Source organism: Poeciliopsis prolifica, unplaced genomic scaffold (assembly GCF_027474105.1).
Source record: "Poeciliopsis prolifica strain line A6 unplaced genomic scaffold, Auburn_PproV2 SCAFFOLD052, whole genome shotgun sequence".
NCBI classification, from domain to species: Eukaryota; Metazoa; Chordata; class Actinopteri; order Cyprinodontiformes; family Poeciliidae; genus Poeciliopsis; species Poeciliopsis prolifica.
The window spans coordinates 3,640,734-3,659,859 of record NW_026562427.1 but is presented as its reverse complement, the minus strand read 5'-3'; the positions used below and the strand labels follow the sequence as shown (position 1 = coordinate 3,659,859).

The 19,126-nt window shown below is 40.0% G+C and overlaps 1 protein-coding gene across 1 annotated transcript in view; it reads left to right on the top strand.

Annotated features, from left to right (window-relative positions):
• Positions 1-19,126, top strand: part of csmd2 (CUB and Sushi multiple domains 2) — a 222,725-nt gene that overhangs the window by 127,385 nt on the left and 76,214 nt on the right. The window contains exons 13-26 of the mRNA XM_055058804.1: positions 298-480; positions 1,686-1,876; positions 2,117-2,252; positions 6,006-6,200; positions 8,184-8,322; positions 10,224-10,411; positions 11,221-11,409; positions 11,976-12,092; positions 12,514-12,729; positions 13,851-14,039; positions 15,290-15,459; positions 15,594-15,750; positions 16,427-16,618; positions 18,611-18,737. Of these exons, the coding sequence (XP_054914779.1) occupies positions 298-480; positions 1,686-1,876; positions 2,117-2,252; positions 6,006-6,200; positions 8,184-8,322; positions 10,224-10,411; positions 11,221-11,409; positions 11,976-12,092; positions 12,514-12,729; positions 13,851-14,039; positions 15,290-15,459; positions 15,594-15,750; positions 16,427-16,618; positions 18,611-18,737 (2,389 nt within the window). The remainder of the gene's footprint in view (positions 1-297; positions 481-1,685; positions 1,877-2,116; positions 2,253-6,005; positions 6,201-8,183; positions 8,323-10,223; positions 10,412-11,220; positions 11,410-11,975; positions 12,093-12,513; positions 12,730-13,850; positions 14,040-15,289; positions 15,460-15,593; positions 15,751-16,426; positions 16,619-18,610; positions 18,738-19,126) is intronic.

The following is a 19,126-nucleotide window of genomic DNA, read 5'->3' as shown; positions in this document are numbered from 1 at the left end:
AGTCGAGAGAGCGAGCGAGTGAAAGAATGGTCGATGCATTATTGTGATAATGCAGTTTGCAAAGAGGGGTGTGCAGAAAGGCGCTGATGTGTTTGTGCGCCAGTCAAAAAGTGCTCACGTCAACTTCCCAACAGAGGCGAGAACATTCATCACTCAGTAATCGAATGGATACGATTGCAGTCGGATGAGACAGAGAGATGCTTAGACGTTGACAATAAAATTCAAATAACTTGAAGACAATATTTACTTGACCTTTATTTTAACTTTGCTTTAACTTGTGTGCGCCTCCCTCCACAGAGATCGACCAAGGAAGTTGCGGGGATCCTGGAATTCCGGCCTATGGCAAACGGGAAGGGACAGGTTTTCGTCACGGGGACAGGTTGTACTTTGAGTGTCTGCCTGCCTTCGAGCTCGTGGGAAAGAAGAACATCACCTGTCAGAAGAACAATCAGTGGTCTGCCAAGAAACCCAGCTGTGTTTGTAAGTTATTTTTTGCGTCAGATTTGTCGGCCCTTATTAGTGAATTTATAAACTACTGATGTGGGTGAGTAAATACCGTGCAGATAAGTATGGCTGCATAATAAAGAATGAGATTATCCTCACAGTTTGTCTTGCAGAGACTGTGGATTTAGAAACAATGGGGAGGGATTATTAGCTAATTAAGTTAATAAACAACAAACACGGAAAAGGAGAGGTAAATGATAAGGGTGGAGGAAGAAAGAGCTGACCGCGTAGATAATGTTCCCTGTTTTATTTTCAAAACAACAATATGATGGGCAAATACTGTGATAAATATCAGAGAGCTGAATAACTTCTTTTGTGCCACAAATTTAATTTGGCTTAATAAGTATTTAGTTGAATGTTAACTAAAAAATTGTCGAGTTCTTGGAATTCATTTATATGAACAATATATCTTGTTGACATGCAATGTGAAACAAATTCAAAGTGGAAATTATATGGCTTAAAATATTTGCTGATCTATCATTATTAACATAAAATAATAATAAGTTGGGCAACTTCAATAAAATTGTAATACAATTTGTAAGAGGTTGAAATTCTTTATAGCCACTGTGGTTTAAAAATTCCCTTTAAAAGATACCAGCAATGTCCTTGATCTATGCCACATGGACATGTCAGTGCTCTGTTCAGACTGTCTCACTCAGGCCCCTGACATACAACATGATGTTGGGCTGTTGCCATGAAGGGACATTGTCTGGACTTTGCTGGGATCAAGTAATAATCTTCCCATTTGGTAGACAGAGACAATTCCACTTCTTGTAGGGTGACATGAAGCCTTTCCCATAAATGCACACAATCCATACCAGCTCTGTCTAAAATACCTTAGCCGGCAAGATGAAAAATTGCTATATATTTTTTTTTTCATACTCAGAAGATGTATTAGATTAATGTTGCTCTCACTGTGAATGTAAGTGAGAAATCTTTAATAATTGTCACTGGGCTTGAAATTAATTTTCCTCTCTAAATCATTAAGTGCCTTAAGTATGTTTTTTTTTCTGGATCAGATACATTTCTACAAATTCATTAAAATTGATCATTTTATATTGTCATATAATCAAAGGAAGTAATTTGAACACGTCCGATATATTTCTCCCATCTCCTTGGTTATTGTGTTTCACGTCTTCCTCCTGTCTTCTTTTGTTTGTGTCTCTTTTTACTTCTTCCAGTTTCCTGCTTCTTCAACTTTACTACTCCATCCGGAGTCCTGCTGTCTCCCAACTACCCTCAGGAATATGGGAACAACATGCACTGTGTGTGGCTCATCATCACCAACCCCGAGAGCAGAATCAACCTGGCCTTCAACGACCTTAGCATGGAGAAACAGTTTGACTTCCTTTCCATTAAGGACGGCGGAAAGGTTCTGCTCAATTACGTCTTAATTTCCTCGCTTTCTTTTAATAGCTCTTGGCTTCACTTCTCGTGTTGATCTGTAGATCTGTCAGTGTCTTTAGGAAAATCACACTGTGCAATTATAACTACAAGCCTGCTGTTTTGACTGAATGTTTAAACTTGTGCAATATTTCAGTTTTTTTCTTTTTCTCCTCCTCTGTACAAACTGGAAATCTTTGGTCTCATCAGAAAGTCTTTACTTTTGCAGGCTGAATCTCCCATTCTGGGCACCTTCTCTGGAGACGCTCTGCCTCCCCCCATAACAACGAGCGGTCACGTGGCCCGACTTGAATTCCTGACAGACCATACGTACACGGACAGAGGCTTCAATATCACTTTTACAAGTAAGTCTTTCCTAACAGAGGAGAGAAAATAAGTCTTGACGTTTGACACGGATGGTGTACATTTGTGCGTCTGTATTTGTGCCCGAGTCTGTAATTGGTATTATAAATCACCCCACATGTAGCCGCGCCAAATTTCTCACAGACGGAATAATCTGTTTCTGCATCAAAAACACGCTCTTTATAAAGTCCCACAATATGACAAAAGCACATCTCAGAAAACACAAAACATAAAAAAAAATAGTAATATTGTTACCTGACACATTGCTGGAGTGCTTGTAATAACTCATTTTTGTTAACTGCCAACTTTGGAGGTAATTCAACATGCTTTTTATAGTCAGACACAGTAAACACAGGGTGCATGCTGGTAAACCCATTTCATGGATATACTTCACCGTGAGGATTTTGCCAGCAGGATTATCATGTTTGTTGTCTATGCACTGTTGTGCAGTGAGCCTGAAATTTGAATTTGCCAACATCTCAAATAAATATCAATCTAGCAGACACCACTACTTTGTGAACTACTGATTCTTGGCTGTATTCAAGGTAACGCTTGTTTAATACAGCACCTTATAAACCCCTTAAGCCTTGAGACATTTTGGAACGTTACTAGCACAGATTATATGTCACTCACCAAAAAAAAAAGCAGAGCACTGTAGTTGTAGGACAAAAATACAGGTTTAAAAAGTTTGTACAAATAAAATGAAAAAAGCAGCTTTGAGAGATTTTTTTTGTCTCTTTTTACTTCTTCAAGTGAGACAAATTGCTGTCTATGCTTGCTTAGTCTTTACCCAGGGAAAACAGAGTAAAGCGGTCTCTGATGACCTCAGGAGTCCAGATGTATCACACCTGACCACCGTCTCCGAAATGAATTCAGCCCAAGACGGTTCCATGTCATAAACAATCAAGACAATTTGAAAATCCATGCTTTCACACAGGGAGCCAATGTAGGTATTTAGGGACTGGTATGACGTGATCTATTTTCCTGCTGTTGTTTGGGACTCTGGCAGGTTTATTGAAGATGAGCTGCAGCTGTCTGACTGATTTATTTACACAGACCTGTATGCACACACATTTTTCTAACCTACTGAAAATAAAACATTCATAGGCTTTTTTGCGCTGTTTTGATAGAAAATAATTTGTTCAGGGAATGTTTTAGGGTATACTACTATAATTTGAAATTAAGATGTTTTTGTGTTTTTTTTTAATTAAGATGTAAGCCCATGATGACATTTAGGATTTTACATGTTCTGTTTTCCCCCCTCATTAAAACTAAATGAGAGCCAGTCTGTGACCTTGCTCTTTTGGGTTTTGTTCCTGCAATGAGTTCTAACCAATCCACTCATACATTTTGAGCCCTGACTCAATAAATTCAGTGGACTATAATCAAGTTGAAGCACAGGAAGATAAAGTTGAACATCAATAGATACTGTCAGTGCAGCAAAAGAACAAACTCTATCAGCTATAAAGTTCCAATGAAACTTAAACTCATGTCAGCTTTAGCTTTGGACATCTCACAGCAGACTGATTAATCTTTCATTGAAAATGAACTGAGAACGGCACAACTGCGGTCCGACTTGGTTGTGACCATCCATGTTTTTGGACAGGACAGAAAATTAGAGCATAAATCAGAGAGGCAGCAAACAGACCTATAATTACTATGGAGGAGCTGCATAGCTCTGCACCTCAGGTGGTCATCAGGACAATTATTAGTTATTCATGTTTATGAAAAAGGAAGAAAGCCATCGGATGCCCAATTAGCAGGTTAATACAAGCCATGTAGGGGACACAGCAGAAAACATGGAAGAAGATCCTCTGCTAAAATGAGACTGCAATAGAAAACCTTGAACTACAAGCAAAATACCATATCTGGTTGAAAACAAACTTTATATCTTATTGTGAACACAGCATCCCATTCTGAAACATAGTGGTGCCAGTATCACGCTGTGGGGAAGCCTTTATTTAGTATCGGTATGGAAGCAGGTGTTAGTTGATAGGAAGCTGTATGTTCTAGGGACAGAAATCTCAAAATGTAGGTAATCTTCTAAGACAAGCCGTTAGACGTTTCAGAGCATGTGAGACGGGGTGATGGAGGTTAACCTACAATGGAATAATTTAAATCAGTGCATATCCATGTGTCAGAATCTGTGGCCAGACTTGGAAATTAAATTTCAGAGACACTCTACTTCCAGTATAATGGAGCTTGAGCTATTTTGGAAGGAAAAGTGGAACAATTTTCCTCTCTAGCTGTGAAAAGCTCCCCCCCAAAAAAACTTGCAGCCATAATTGCAGCAAAGGGTAGTTCCATAAAGTATAAATCCCAGAGCTGGATACAAATACACACCAAATTTTTTGATTTTCATGTGAAATCATGACGGAACACAAACATTTTCACGTCGCTGCACTGTGAACTGTTGAACTCTGACGCCGACATGCTCTGCGATTTAACCAAAATCCAGGTATTCCTGTAAGGACATGATGATGACAACACATGGTGGCTAATGAATGATTTATCGAGTCATAAAAATAAAGAGGCAGTGCAGCATAGTGGAAACATGTCAGCAGATGTTAATTGAAGATGACACTCTATTCCTGTGAACAGTGTCATCTGACTGCAAGAGAGTTTTCAGGAGGTCATTGGGCTGAGCACACAGCTTCCATCATTCTTGTTAATTAAGGACATGCCAAACTGTATTGAGGCAATTTCTGGCACCCTAATAAATAAGATATTTGAGATTGATGAAGAGGAGCTGGCACTCTGTTTGGGTCCATTGGCCAGCAAAGAGGGATTCATCAACACCTACATGTGTCACCAATTGCTGTGTGTACAAGACTGAGTGAGAGAGATAGCAGGACAGGTAATGCATTTGTTTACGTTTCTTTTTTCCGGGGCTATGAGTCTTCCTCGAGGGCCTCGCGCTGCCGTGGTCTTTCTATCTTGTCCCCACTTGAATTTTATTGAAAAGCCTGATTTATAGGGCTCTAAAGGTGTGACAACAATGTCCCCTTTTTGTTTACTTTACAAATATCTCAGCAGTGTCATCTGGTGCAAGGAATTTGCATGGCGATGTGGTTGTGACTTAGTAAAAATGAAGTCACTCTCATCTTAAGCTCACATTGAGAAATGCCTTTGGCTAATTGAAAAGAGAAAAGGTTTTGCCAAGGAGCTTTTATCAATATCTTGTCATCTCCCACAGAAAAAAATTAGACCATAGAACAAATAATTAATAATAATTGAAAAAGATAAATAGGTGAAGGTGTTCGTTTTAGCCTGTTTTTATTTTTTGTTTTATTTATTTTTTATTAGCCAGTGGGGAAGATCTGAAATTGTATCTTTACAAAAAATGTAGATATAGGAATATTACTGCAATCATCTAGTTTTTTGCACGATACAGTAAAGTAAACATACATTAAGATGTGCATTGTACATTATATTATAACTAATGATGAACAAGTTTGTAGTAAATAAAAATGACTGTTCTGTGTGTTATCTTGGATCCTATATTTTGGAGTGAGTTTTTAATAAAATAAATAAAAACAGACATCTGGAAACAGTGACACCAAATTTAAGTCCTTCAAGCAAGACCTCAATGTGTATGGACCAAACCATTCATCTGAATTATTCTCATCATTTTTTAAGGAAATTATGTCAATGCTGTGAGCTGAAATGTTTTATTCAGTGGAAGGCAATAACAGTCTCCTCACACCTTTGTTGACCCTCCAAACTAATCACCTCATTGTTTGCATTTTCCAAAGCTTTCCGCCACAACGAATGTCCAGATCCAGGGGTGCCAGTTAACGGAAAGCGTTTTGGCGAGAGTCTTCAGCTGGGCAGCTCCATCTCATTCCTTTGTGAAGAGGGCTTTGTTAAGACCCACGGCTCTCAGACTATCTCCTGCATTCTGAAGGATGGCAACGTCGTGTGGGACAACGCCGTCCCCCGATGCGAAGGTGAGCGAGGCGAAACCGGTGTTGGATTACATGCTCTCCGCTCACAAAGTCAAAAGAAATATTCCGCCAACGTCAATTAACAATTTGGTGGGAGTTTAAATACCAATTCAATATAGCTGTTACAATAATAATCATCTTTGGTTTAACCTTTTGAAAAGTGGCCTTTATTCTCAAGGAATTTTTTTTCATACTCCCAAAAAAAACGCCATAGTAGTTATTGCATTAAAATGACAGGCATGTTGGAAATTCCCTGCATCACACTTTCCTTTCTCAGTACTCTGGGAATATTTGGGGTATTGTGTCTTGTTTTTAGTGTGCCAGAACCTGAAAAGTTTGGGAACCACTTTTAAATGTTGGAAAATCCATTCCAGAATTGGTAAGTCTATGTGTAGCGGACTTTGGAACACAATTGATGAAGTTTGTCCAGAAAAAAAAACAAAAAACAAAAAAACAAACACCCTTTACCACACTTTACAAATGTAAACTACCATAACCATGAGGTTGTGTTTAAATACCTCGTACTTTACATTTGGAACATGGTAAATATGGTAAATATAATCACATTAGCAGAGTGTCATTAGCCTGTTATCTGTCACCCTCACGATGTTTGCATGTAAGTCAATGGGTTCATTAGGACACCAGTGTCATCATGATGGCTTCGGGGTTAAAATCTAGAAACTTTAGTGCAAAAAAGTGTGAAGCTTGAAATGAAAAATTTGCATAAGCCTCAGTGTATGAATTGATGCTACTTGAGGAGATGAGAGCCAAGAAATAACCACATCTTTTATGAGCTAATCAGCAGGAGCCATCAAATTTAACTCCTCCTGGCACAAAGCGATCTTTTGTTCCATGATCTGGATGTCTTTTGATGCAGCATCACTAACAAAATGGTAAATTAGTCTGCTGACTAAAATATTAAAGTCTCTTTAACGTCGTTTAAATGTTTAATAGCTTCAGTGATTTGTCGATCAAAAAAGGCGTGCAACTCTACATCTCCAGTCATGTGGTAGTGAAACTTAACTTCATCCAGAGGCTTTTCCCCCTCACAAACGTCTGAATCAGCGGACATGCTGTGCTTACATGCAGATTGCTGAGCTTTCAATTTACCCCTCCGTGGCTTCATAATCAATAAACTATTTCCAGTAAACCAGAAAAGACCGGCATAGCTGGCAAAGATTAGATAAAGCTTAGCATTTACCAAGGTTTCTTGGACATCTGCAACAAATCAATGTGATTGCAGACATGACAGAAATTCTAAGAGAGCTAATCACGTTCACTATCTGCGATATTCAAAAAGAAAATCAAGTATTAAAGCACGCCCTCTCCTCTGCGTTTCTCAGCAGCTTGATATTCCTTTGAGGCCGTCTATCTCACCCCTGCTTTTGTAGCATAATGCGTTTCATAGATGTCCTTCAGTATGTTGAGCCGACTGATTAAATCATTCCACTTTAGAGAGGGATCAGGGAGCTGGCACTGTTAGAGGAACTCCACCATTTCTGCGAGTTCCAGTTAAGGACAGGCGGTTAAGGACAGTGCCTGGTAAAGTGAGCCGTAACAAAGATGAGAAATATGAAGAGGCCTGTGTGCTTAAGTGCTTTTTTATTTTCTGCACGTCATGAAAGATGTTGTGTTCTCTGGTTTTATTCCTGGTAAAGATCAGCGTGCATGAAACATTTTTACAAGGCATTTAAATCAAGGGAGGAGTTTGAGTGAACATGAACAGCCAGTGCCTGCTTTTAAACACAGACACATAGAGAGTGGCAAACATGTTCGCAAGAGACGTGGTTAACCTTGAAATGAGCCATCATCACCAGTTCATATCAAATATAGACTGGCAGCAAAGGAAATGGGCGGAGCCCCCACTAATGCAAGAAATCATCAATAGACCTCGTCATTCATCACCTGGGACAGACATGCATAATTCAGCCTCTCCCTTTTTTTTTTTCCCCTCTCTCTCTTCATTTCTTCTTCTCCCGCTGTTAGCCCCATGTGGAGGAGATCTGAAGGCTCCCAGTGGGATCATTCTCTCCCCCGGCTGGCCAGAACTGTACAAGGAGGCCCTTAACTGTGAATGGATCATTGAGGCTCCTCCAGGCTATCCCATCAAGATCATCTTCGACAAGTGAGTCACCAGGATAGCAACCGCTTTATTCCCTGACGTTTCATCCACTCTAAACAGTCCGGGATGTTTCTGTTTTCAGCCTCTCGGTTGCGGCAGCTTGCCTTGTGTTTGTCTCTTTATCGGCTCTTTCTTTTTATGGCTTTTATTGGCTGTAAGTGGCAAATCTAGCACACACACACGAACACTGATTATAAACAATTACCTAATATTTAGCAGGTTCTTTTTTCCCCCCCACAAAAACAGACCTGAACATTGGAAAGGTGAATGAGGAACATCTGTTTTTTACACTGTCTGGTACCAAAACGTATGGACTAAAACGATTTTGGATCCTGCGGTTGTTGGCTTACTCTCTAAATATTTCAATTTCAACACCGGTCCAAATCCGGTTTCTAGATGAGGCCAAAGGCCTAGAAAGTAGGATGTACAATTTCCTGTTATTAAATTAGCTTAAGGAAGAAATTGCACTTTATTGCCTCAGCTCTTCTTACCCCACCTTGTGTTAATTTGTCTCTGTTAAAGGTAATGAGCACTCTAATTTCATAGGAAAGCTTAACTTGATTAACTTAATTACTTTTTATGCCTCAGCAATTAAAAGCACCTTTCTTTGCACACAAAAACAGACTAAATAAAGAAACTACGCCTAAAGAGGTAGCTGAGGCTCTAAATAACTGTCAGGTATCTATGTCATCGCAGTTACTTCAGCTGGATTGCACATAGTGATCAGGCAGGACGTACAACACATTTTTTTCAGGTGAAAAATAACATATTCTCATCCTTACCGAAAGATCTTTCACTTGAATAAATATATTTTTTGTGAACAACATTAAACTTCAAAGAAATTACTATAAAATTTGCTTAGAATGCAAAATCCTATCTTGCCATGATGCCATAAATACCTACTAGACAAATCTACACATTATGTTTTCAATGAGCGAATGAGCGAACAAATAGTTGTCATTAATAATTTAGCATAGGAAAACAGACTGCAAAGTATCCTAAATAACACAGTGCATTGCAATTGTTAGTAATCAGCATTGTTTGGGACGCCTGTGTGCTAAAGCTGTTTATACTGGTCTTTCAAAAAGGCTTTGACCATAAATCTGACCTCCCAACCTCCAGCCATCTGCACTCGGTCATATAAAATCCAGTCATCCACACACGGCGGCCACAGAGGTGGAAGAGGAGGCAATTTGTTCTGAAGTAAAAGGACACACAGACTGACAGTTGTAGGATGAAACGCCGCATTAAATGTTTTAAGTAAAACTCATCCTTGCAAAGCCATCATATCCATGCTCCTGCTGCGATGGAATCCTATTCATAACGAATGTTCCATAAATGTTTGTTGCGCTTTAATTTTTATGTAGCATCAATAAAATATCACAAACCATTTCATTTAGATGACATGGCTCTGTAACTAGGCTATTTATTCATGGCTTTGAAGATGAAGTGGCTGCGGCAACAAAAACAGAAATCGCACACGCTCTCGCGTGCACACAGAGAAGAGTTAAACGGAAAGTAAATTGCAAACATCCATCTTAAGTGCTTTTTAGAAAAATTGAGTTTTTTTTATTATGACCTAAAGACAAGCTTTTTTTTTCAGGACTTTGACTGGAGCTGTGTACTTTAGTCATACTGCCTTGTTTTTTTTAACCACAAACATGACAGAAGAGAGAGAAACACCTGGCAATCTCTGCTAAGGATTATGGACGATTTGTGATGCTGTGGAGCCTGATCCTTTTCAAAACACCTGAAATGTATTATATCATAAATACAAAAAAATGTAGTGGACTGAGTGATCACTTCAACAGGAAGATTACCAAAAACATCACCATATTTCCTCTCTTCTGTTCGCATGACTCTTTTACACCGGCAATCTTTAGTCTTCCTTTTATTTCCCGTAGGTTTCGAACTGAGGTCAACTACGATGTTCTCGAGGTGCGGGATGGCCGATTTCCCTCCTCTCCTCTGATTGGCAGTTACCAAGGCACGCAGGTTCCACAGTTCCTCATCAGCACCTCGAACTTCCTGTACCTCCTCTTCACCACCGACAAGAGTCACTCTGACATCGGCTTCCGCATACGTTACGAGAGTAAGGGCCAACGCACGTGATGCTACAAAGTCCAACGTACCTCCAGATAAAACAGGATGATTCATTTTCATTTTTTTTCTTTCGTAGCCTGAGTGAATCAAAAACCCACAGGCAGCCCAAATCAGAGGCAGCGGCCTTCTTTGCATTTTAATGTTACTTAGTCTTGAATGCAAAAATAATTCTTTGTCATTTTGTCAACTTCTTAACAAAACACCTCTAATTTAGATGTAAATGGCTTTCAAAGATTTTGTCAGGAATTTCCATTGTGAGACACACACCCCTACACACACATACGCACACACCTACACACACACACACGCACACACCCACACTGCCAAAGTCTTTCTAAAGAGTGTGTTACGGGCTGCACCCCGTTCCTGCAATTACACCTTTTACCCTTACTCCAGCCTTCGCTAATCATGTAATTTAGTCCTCTGGGCAATCTTACTTTCGTTCCTCCATGTATGGCACACAAGGTAACCTTTTAAACTTTCACTTTGGGTAAATCTCTGTTCAGCTTCAATTATTTACTATGAGCCTCGCCATACTAAAGAATATAGAAGATGGAGGGGGGGAAATAGCTTTGGGAGAGAGCTCACTGGTTCACGTCTGCTGCAGGGAATAATGGTTCTATAAGTGAATAATTTATTTGGGAGGATTTTAGCATCTTGTGACGTATCTTAAGCAACATGCTTCAAGCCTCATTAGAATATTTGCAGCTGCCTATGTAAATTTAAATGATGGCGCTTTCATTTTGATCGCTCGCCCCTTTTTTGATCGCCTGATCTGTCGTCTCCCTCCGTTTCCAGCCCTGCAGCTGCAGTCCGACCACTGCGTGGATCCCGGCATCCCTGTGAACGGGCAGCGGCACGGCAACGACTTCTACGTGGGAGGTTTGGTGACGTTCAGCTGCGACGCCGGATACACGCTAAGCGACGCCGAGCCTTTAGAGTGCGAACCGAATTTCCAGTGGAGTCGCGCCCTGCCGAGCTGTGACGGTACGCCTCCTAATAGTGACCTAGAAACGAAGAGTCGCCTGGCAGATTCACCCCCCCAAGTCACACATAGAAGGGAGAATTTATTGTGCTGAGCTTTTTATGAATGAAACATGATTTCAGCGTTTGCTTCATATTGCATCAGATTGATATTATTAAATATTACCAAGTCATTAGAGAATCTATGACTCTTCAATGACTCTTGTTTTACTCTTGGAAGGATTAATCTATTGAGAAATGTTTTAGATGCTGCAGCAGTAACATGCATCCCCCCCAGCCGCTATCCCCTTTAAGAATTTTATTTTTCTTGCATATATGCACTTTTTTCTTTTTCTTTTGGCCTCTTGAGAACAGTATTGATGTTTGTGCTTTCTATTAATGTTGAAAATACCACTCTCTTTGCTTTTATTCTGTCCTGATGAGAACATCCTTTTTAAATGCATTTTTACGTGAGGGTAAATAACAGCAGTTTGGGAGTGCTTTCAGGAAACTCATCTTCATGTTTCCCTCCACCTCCTCCTCTGTTTCCCTCCACCTCCTCCTCTGTTTCCCTCCGCCTCCATCGTCAGCGTTGTGCGGCGGTTACATCCAGGGCAACACCGGAACCATCCTTTCCCCCGGCTTTCCCGACTTCTACCCGCACAACTTGAACTGCACGTGGACAATCGAGACCTCCCACGGAAAAGGTTAGCAGAGGAAATCCATGTCAAAACATGCAGCAGTCAAATTGAACTTCCTTTAGGGTGTCATTCTCCCCTCCTCCCCCACCGAGTGGCCTTTTTATTTTGCCGAACAAGCTGTCTTTGTAAGAGCAGAGAGCTGAGAGGCTGGCCTGAGGCGACAGTGCCATGGGATGACTCTCCAGTCATGTCCCCTTTGGCCGAGCTCTCACGTCGATTTGACACAGCCTCATTTGCAGATGCTCACTCTCTGTGCAGATGCTTTTGACAAATAGCGGGCGGAGAAGATATAGGAGCATTTCATTCCAAAGTACATTTTGAAAACCTGAAAATGTTGTCTGGTTTAAGTTAGCATTTTACTTTTTCTTAACCCAGAGAAAATGAGATGTTTGTCTAATGTTCTTCTTCTTCTCCTTCTGTAAATCAGGTGTGCAGTTCACCTTCCACACGTTTCACCTCGAGAGTCCCCATGACCATTTGCTGGTGACAGAGAACGGCAGCTTCTCTCAGCCACTCTGGAGGCTGACCGGGTCCACCTTGCCCCCTCCTTTAAGCGCGGGTCTGTTCGGGAACTACACCGCACAGATCCGCTTTCTCTCCGACTTCTCCGTTTCATACGAGGGATTTAACATCACGTTCTCGGGTGAGAACAATGTATATTTCATCTCTTAACCACACTGGCAGAGGAAAACTATGCCGGTGTGCTGAGTCACGCTTATTATGTAGAAGAGAGTCACACAGAGAAGAGAAGGGAGATTAAAGAGCTTGAACGAGAATGTTGCTTTATACAAATACAACTTATTTGATGCTAACAGATGAGCTTGGGAAGAATATAGAGCGTCTCTCTGTTACTGAGGCTGAATCTGAATATGGAGGATATCAACCAGCAATGAGTTCTGCATCAGATCCTGACAAAAAGCCAGAAGTGTGGATTTATTGGGCACAATTTCAAAATGTTCAATCTTGTGAAAAGAGCACTGGAGAAAAAGATGGCAATTTATGTCAGCATTTGGATTGATTACATCAAAAACGACACAAGAATCAAGCTGATAAGGGAGGGTTATTTCAAGAAAATTATAAACAAGTGACTGTTGACAATCTGTGGTACATTTCGAGGCATTCAAGTGACATTGGAATTGCGCAGGAATTTGCAAAGCTGACATAACTGGTAACAACGACAATCCGGAATGCTGTAGTAATTTCCAGTTTGTATTTTTACGTCTGCCTGATTTATTTTCATATTTGTGTCCTAAAAATTTAGTAAATATAATATTCCTTTACATTACCCTAAACAGTAACATGATTTGTCAGTGTAAGTGGACCGGATTCACATCCAAACGTCTGTCTTTCTGCTTTATTCTTTCCTTGGCGGTGGCAACTTTGTCGGGATGGGTTTGAGAAGAGATCATTTAGTTGCATTTAAGCAGAAAATGGTTTGACTCAAAAATCACGCTAGTACCCTGATTACTTGGCTTTGATAAGAGCTTGGCTCAAAATGATATTTACAGATCTTTCATGATCTGGTCTTCTTTCCAAGTTGCTTCCATGCGGCTCATTGTTGACAAGTTTTCCTGAAGGCTGTCTTGTGTTTCTCACGGGGCTGAAAAGATCTGCTGCAGCTATACAGAATACAGTACTTTTGGAGGAAAAATAATTCTTAGTGAAACACGAGAATAAAGATGACAAACAGCACTGCATGAGTGTCATCTCCTTTATAGTCTTGCAGTAAAATTGGCTGACAGTACATCTGCGTCTCTCTTTCAGAGTATGATTTGGAGCCCTGTGAGGATCCTGGAATCCCTCCATACAGCACCAGAAAAGGTCTCCAGTATGGAGTCGGCGATGCCCTCATCTTTTCCTGTTTCCCCGGTTATCGGTTAGAGGGTCCGGCGAGGGTGGTGTGCTTAGGGGGCAGAAGGCGGGTGTGGAGCTCCCCTCTGCCAAGGTGTGTTGGTAGGTGGTCACATGCTTTATTTTTTTTTGCTTTCACCACAACTCCCAGTCCCTTTGTCATCACAGCTAGCTAGCCCACTCATGTAGTCCTGCAAATTAGGAAATTTACCAAACTATCAATTATGTCAGAAAATGAGGCATTTCCTTTTAGTATTTTCCCCATTTACAGCACTCTCCACCTCCTACCTTTTGTCTCTGCGTTGGACGGCTTCCCAGACGCAGCCACTGTGACTTTGTCCAAATTATATAGGGCAGCAGTTTTAATGGGGGAAAGCATCAAAAAGCTGAAATGTGTTAATTATTGATGTGGCTTGTGTTTCTTTTTTTTTTAAATGCCTGGGAAAATGACAGGCTGAGATATAGGTCAGTTTGTTTGTCTTTATGACACAACAAACATTTACTGCTACGTTTATTTGTTAAAATGAGTTTGAATTGGATCCCAATGACCATAATTAGCAGTGAATCACACATCATAGCCACCATTGACCTCCTTGTGTTTGTCCTTCCCTGTAGTTACTGAACTTCTCTCATTGCTTATGAGCAACATGAGGAAGCTATAAAATACTTTATTGGGGCATCTGTACTTTCTCTTAATTGCAGGTTATTTACCTACTTAGTATACTAATTTTTATATTTTACCTTGCAGACAAAACCTCATATTCATAGTACCCTTTTGTGGTGTTATTTTGTTGTCTAGTTTTTAGGTTTCTTGCTGTTTTTTATCTCTATATGAATCCAAGTCTCTGAAGACTGACAGTAAAGAGACATTTTGATATTTTCATACCTCTGTCACTGTCTGCCCTATTTTCGAAACTTCCCACTTTCCTATCAACGGCGTCTAATCCTTTTACCTTATTATACCTTGCTGAATTCCCTGAGTTTAAAGCTCGGGGTGCATTTTGTGGACCTTTTCTATTCCTGCAAGCAATTTTGCTATAGAAAATGTTGTCCTTTTTTGACTCTTCCCCCGATGTGAGCCATGAATAGCAATTTTCAGATAGAGCTGAAATTACAGTTAATCATATTCAGATTGCAGGGTGATTATCATGATATGCCACTCAACATTCAAGGAACACTCAGTGACCATATTCCTCTCACCGTCAACTCACCCGTCCCTCCTTGTGCATGACAACGTGACTAAAACACCCCGAGAGTTTCAAGCATATAGCGATTGACATGTCCTCTGCTCTCTCAAACGCCACTTCCCCTCCGTCTCTGCCTGGATCTCTGCTCCGTCTCCTTTTTTCTAGCTGAATGCGGCTCATCCGTGACTGGCATGCAAGGGGTGCTCCTCTCTCCCAACTACCCTGGTTACTACGGCAACAACCACGAATGCATCTACTCTATCCAGACGCAGCCTGGCAAAGGCATTCAGCTGAGAGCACGGGACTTTCGGCTGGAGGATGACGACGTTCTCAAAGTGAGGGGGTGGTGGGAGTAGCATCTTCCACAACTTCAGACACAGCCTTGTTTGCATATCTGAGTTTGCACACCTGATGCTTCCTCCTACTCATATGCTGTTTTATTTTATTTTTTATTTTCCCTTTCCTCTAGGTTTTTGATGGCAGCAGTAATACGGCTCGTCTCCTGGGGGTGTTTACAGGAAATGAGCTGCTAGACGTAACCTTGAACTCCACCTCCAGCTCCATGTGGCTGGAGTTCATCAGCAATGCTGAAAACACCAGTCAAGGCTTTGAGCTGCACTTCACCAGTAAGGAACAACCTGCCTGAGACAAAGATTTGGATTTTTATTTTTCCCATGACTCCTTTGTCCACATACGTTGCTTGACCCAAGTACAAATATCACTTGAACTTTTTCACATTTTTTGTTACAACCACTAAAACTCGTATTTTGCAGCGAGTTTGTTGGACAGACCGATAAACCATGTCCTTCCGAAAAGCTATTTTTACTCTCAGTCCAGCTAAGTAAACCTTTCAAAAAAGTAAAACTTACAATTTTTGAATTAGTACATTTTTCGCTTTTGAAGAACTCCAATTTTACTTCTACCTTCACAATTTAAATGGAGCAAAACCTTTGGATGTCTATGCATATATTTGTGGAAAAAATGCTTTAAAGAAAAAGATGATAAATGTTTCTAAACATGTGGGGTTGCGGAAATAATTTATAGGTTATTTGTGTGGTGAATAGTCCAAATGAAGCCCAAATGAGAATCTGTGGCAAGACTTGAACACTGACGCTTATCTATAATCTTCATTCAAACCCACTGAGCTTAATTACTGTTACACAAATAAGCAAAAATTTTATAATGTGACAATATGACACAATTCAAGGGGTATAAATACTTTTCCAAAGTACTGTAAATGTTATTCTTTTCCCTTTACCGGTTTGCTCATTCTTGTCCTCACTTCTTTTTTGTTCATTTAAGGTTTTGAGCTGGTTAAATGTGAGGATCCAGGCGTTCCTCAGTTTGGCTACAAGCGGGAGGACAAAGGTCATTTTGCAGGGAGCACCGTGTCGTACAGCTGCGACCCAGGCTACACCTTAAAAGGCCCGGAGATCCTCACCTGCCTCAGGGGGGAGAGAAGGGCGTGGGACAGCCCACTTCCACTCTGTGTTGGTGAGTTACGGTCACTTTTTCTTATAAAAATGCAGTTTTTCTGTTTGAAGGAGTATTTACATTTGTATTCAGAATAAATTAGTTTAATTAGGTAAAATCCTATTTGTATACAAATCTGCATCTTTTGAAATCAGGATGCTGGGACTGACTCCAGTACCACAAAAAGCTTGAATAAATATAGAACATCAAACGTTAACGAACCAGAAACTAAATTGTGTTTTTTTTTTTTTTCCCCCCCAAGGTAACAAGTTTCTAAAACTCTTTGTAGATATGGTCAGATTTTGAAGTTACAAGAATTTATAAGATAGCGTGGCTGGACCAGTACATTATTACCTTTTCTTACATCAGTGCTATTTATGTTTTACAAGAATAACATACCATGTTGCATTATGTTGTTTCATTATTTTTTTTATAGTATTTAGTGTCTTATCTTTACTGTTATCTTTACTGTTAGTAAAGATAAGACACTAAAGACACTTTTTTTTTTTTTTTAACTGACCCAGTCTTAACATGAATATTGCAGATTTTTTTGTTTTTTTTTAAGTCTTTGTTTTAAATCTTCCATTTTATAAGGACGTCATATTTATTTGTACAGCTTTCCCACCTTATTCAGCACATGATCTCACTAAAATATGTTCACTGTTTAACTTTTTACTTTTTCTGTCGTGTCTTGATCAGAAATTGCCGTGTTTTTCTTTGACTAAATCGAGCATTACCATTTAAAATTATTCCTATAATAATAACTCTGCTGTTGTTTTGAGGGTCATAGATTCCATCTGAACAAGAGGACAAGAGATACATTTGTAGTCATATTTATTTCTATAGTGTTCTGCTGGTGTGATGATAATGCTCGCACAGCCAAAGGAACATGTTGGCAGTCGTTCAGAAACCAGCCAGACGAGAGGAATAAAAAACAGCTAGACAGGTGTTCCTTGACACATCGACCAGTGTGATTAGAATAGTATTGCTCAGCTCCCTTTTCAACCTATACTGACAGGTAATTTCATGTCTGGGTGTAAACAACATTCAGCAAACTGTGTATCCCTGAAAACATTTCTCCTTGGCATGACTTCAGTGGAGGTGATATTTTAACAGCCAGGGTGAATTCTAGGGCAGATTAGAGACTATTTTTATCGGCGGGATTTTTTTAGCAGCAGCCAGGACACAAACACAAAACAATAAGCAACTGTAAGGCAAAGTGAGGATAGCGACTAAGACAAATAGTTAGAAAGAGTTGGAAATAAAAATGTCAATGTTTTGACACCTGAAATATGTGATTTATAAAGTTTAATAGGCGGTGACTAATGACAGCATGATATGTGCCTCCAAAGGTATTTTGTACCCAGTTAACAATGCCTTAGCTTCAAATAACATTATTTGGAAATTTTAGGTGATAAACCAACACAAACTTAAAAATAATTGTAAATTGGAAGCATAAATGGAGACTGCTTTAGAAATGTTTGTCACTACAATTCGAAGTGTGGTATATCTTCATATTAAATCCCCTCGAGGTTAATAATTAGATGAACATTTCATCAACTGTTTTAAATGAACATATGTAAGAAGATCAAGTTTTGCTCGGTACTCTGAAAATTTCCTGTCTGTCACTGAGTTTCTGATAGCAAATTACGATTTTAAGCTTGGGACAAAATAAACATGCTGTCCCCTCTGTCCTTTAGCTTTCGAATGCGACAGAACGAGGCCAGACTTGTAACAGCGGTTTGCTTTCTTTGTACTGGAATCACACAGTGTTTATTGAACTGATTGCTTGGCACCCCATCACTCAAACCGCAGACAAGCATATAGAGAGCGAAACATTTGTATTGCGGACTACTGTGTCAATAAGAGAAAAACGGATTGTGTGTAATTTCTTCCAAGTGGGAGCTGTAGTTTGTTTCATTTTAGCTGATATTTCTGCAACATTTATTCATCTCTTTTTAACTCGTTGATTTTTTTCTTTTCCTTCTCGTCTCGCCGTGTTTCTGCCTTTAGCGGAGTGCGGGGGCACCATGAAGGAGGAGCCTTCCGGTCGTATTCTGTCTCCAGGATACCCAGCGCCGTATGAGCACAACTTGCACTGTGTTTGGACCATCGAAGCTGCTCCAGGAAGCACCATCAGGTCTAAACAATAACCTTGGTTTTCTCTTTGTTGACTTCTGTTTTCTGATTACAGTGTTCTGCTTTTTAATTATACTGCTTCTCCATAGATCTCTAGCTTTGTTTAGTCTCCCCATCCCTTTTCGCAGTGGTGTTCATCTCTCTCACACTGCTGTGTAATCAATCTTCAGTGAGTTTCGGTTGGCCCATATCCAAGTCACAAACAAGTGAGAGGAAATATCACCTCCAGGTTTCATACCATGTAAAAGAACAGCGTCTGGGTTGTTCTACAACCAGTTTATATGTTTATACGTTCCATAATGTGTTTGTGGCTGAAAAAGCTTCCATTTCAGAAAAATGGTACCATATAATTTTACTGTATTATTTGTCTAAAAAATGGAAAGCTTTAGT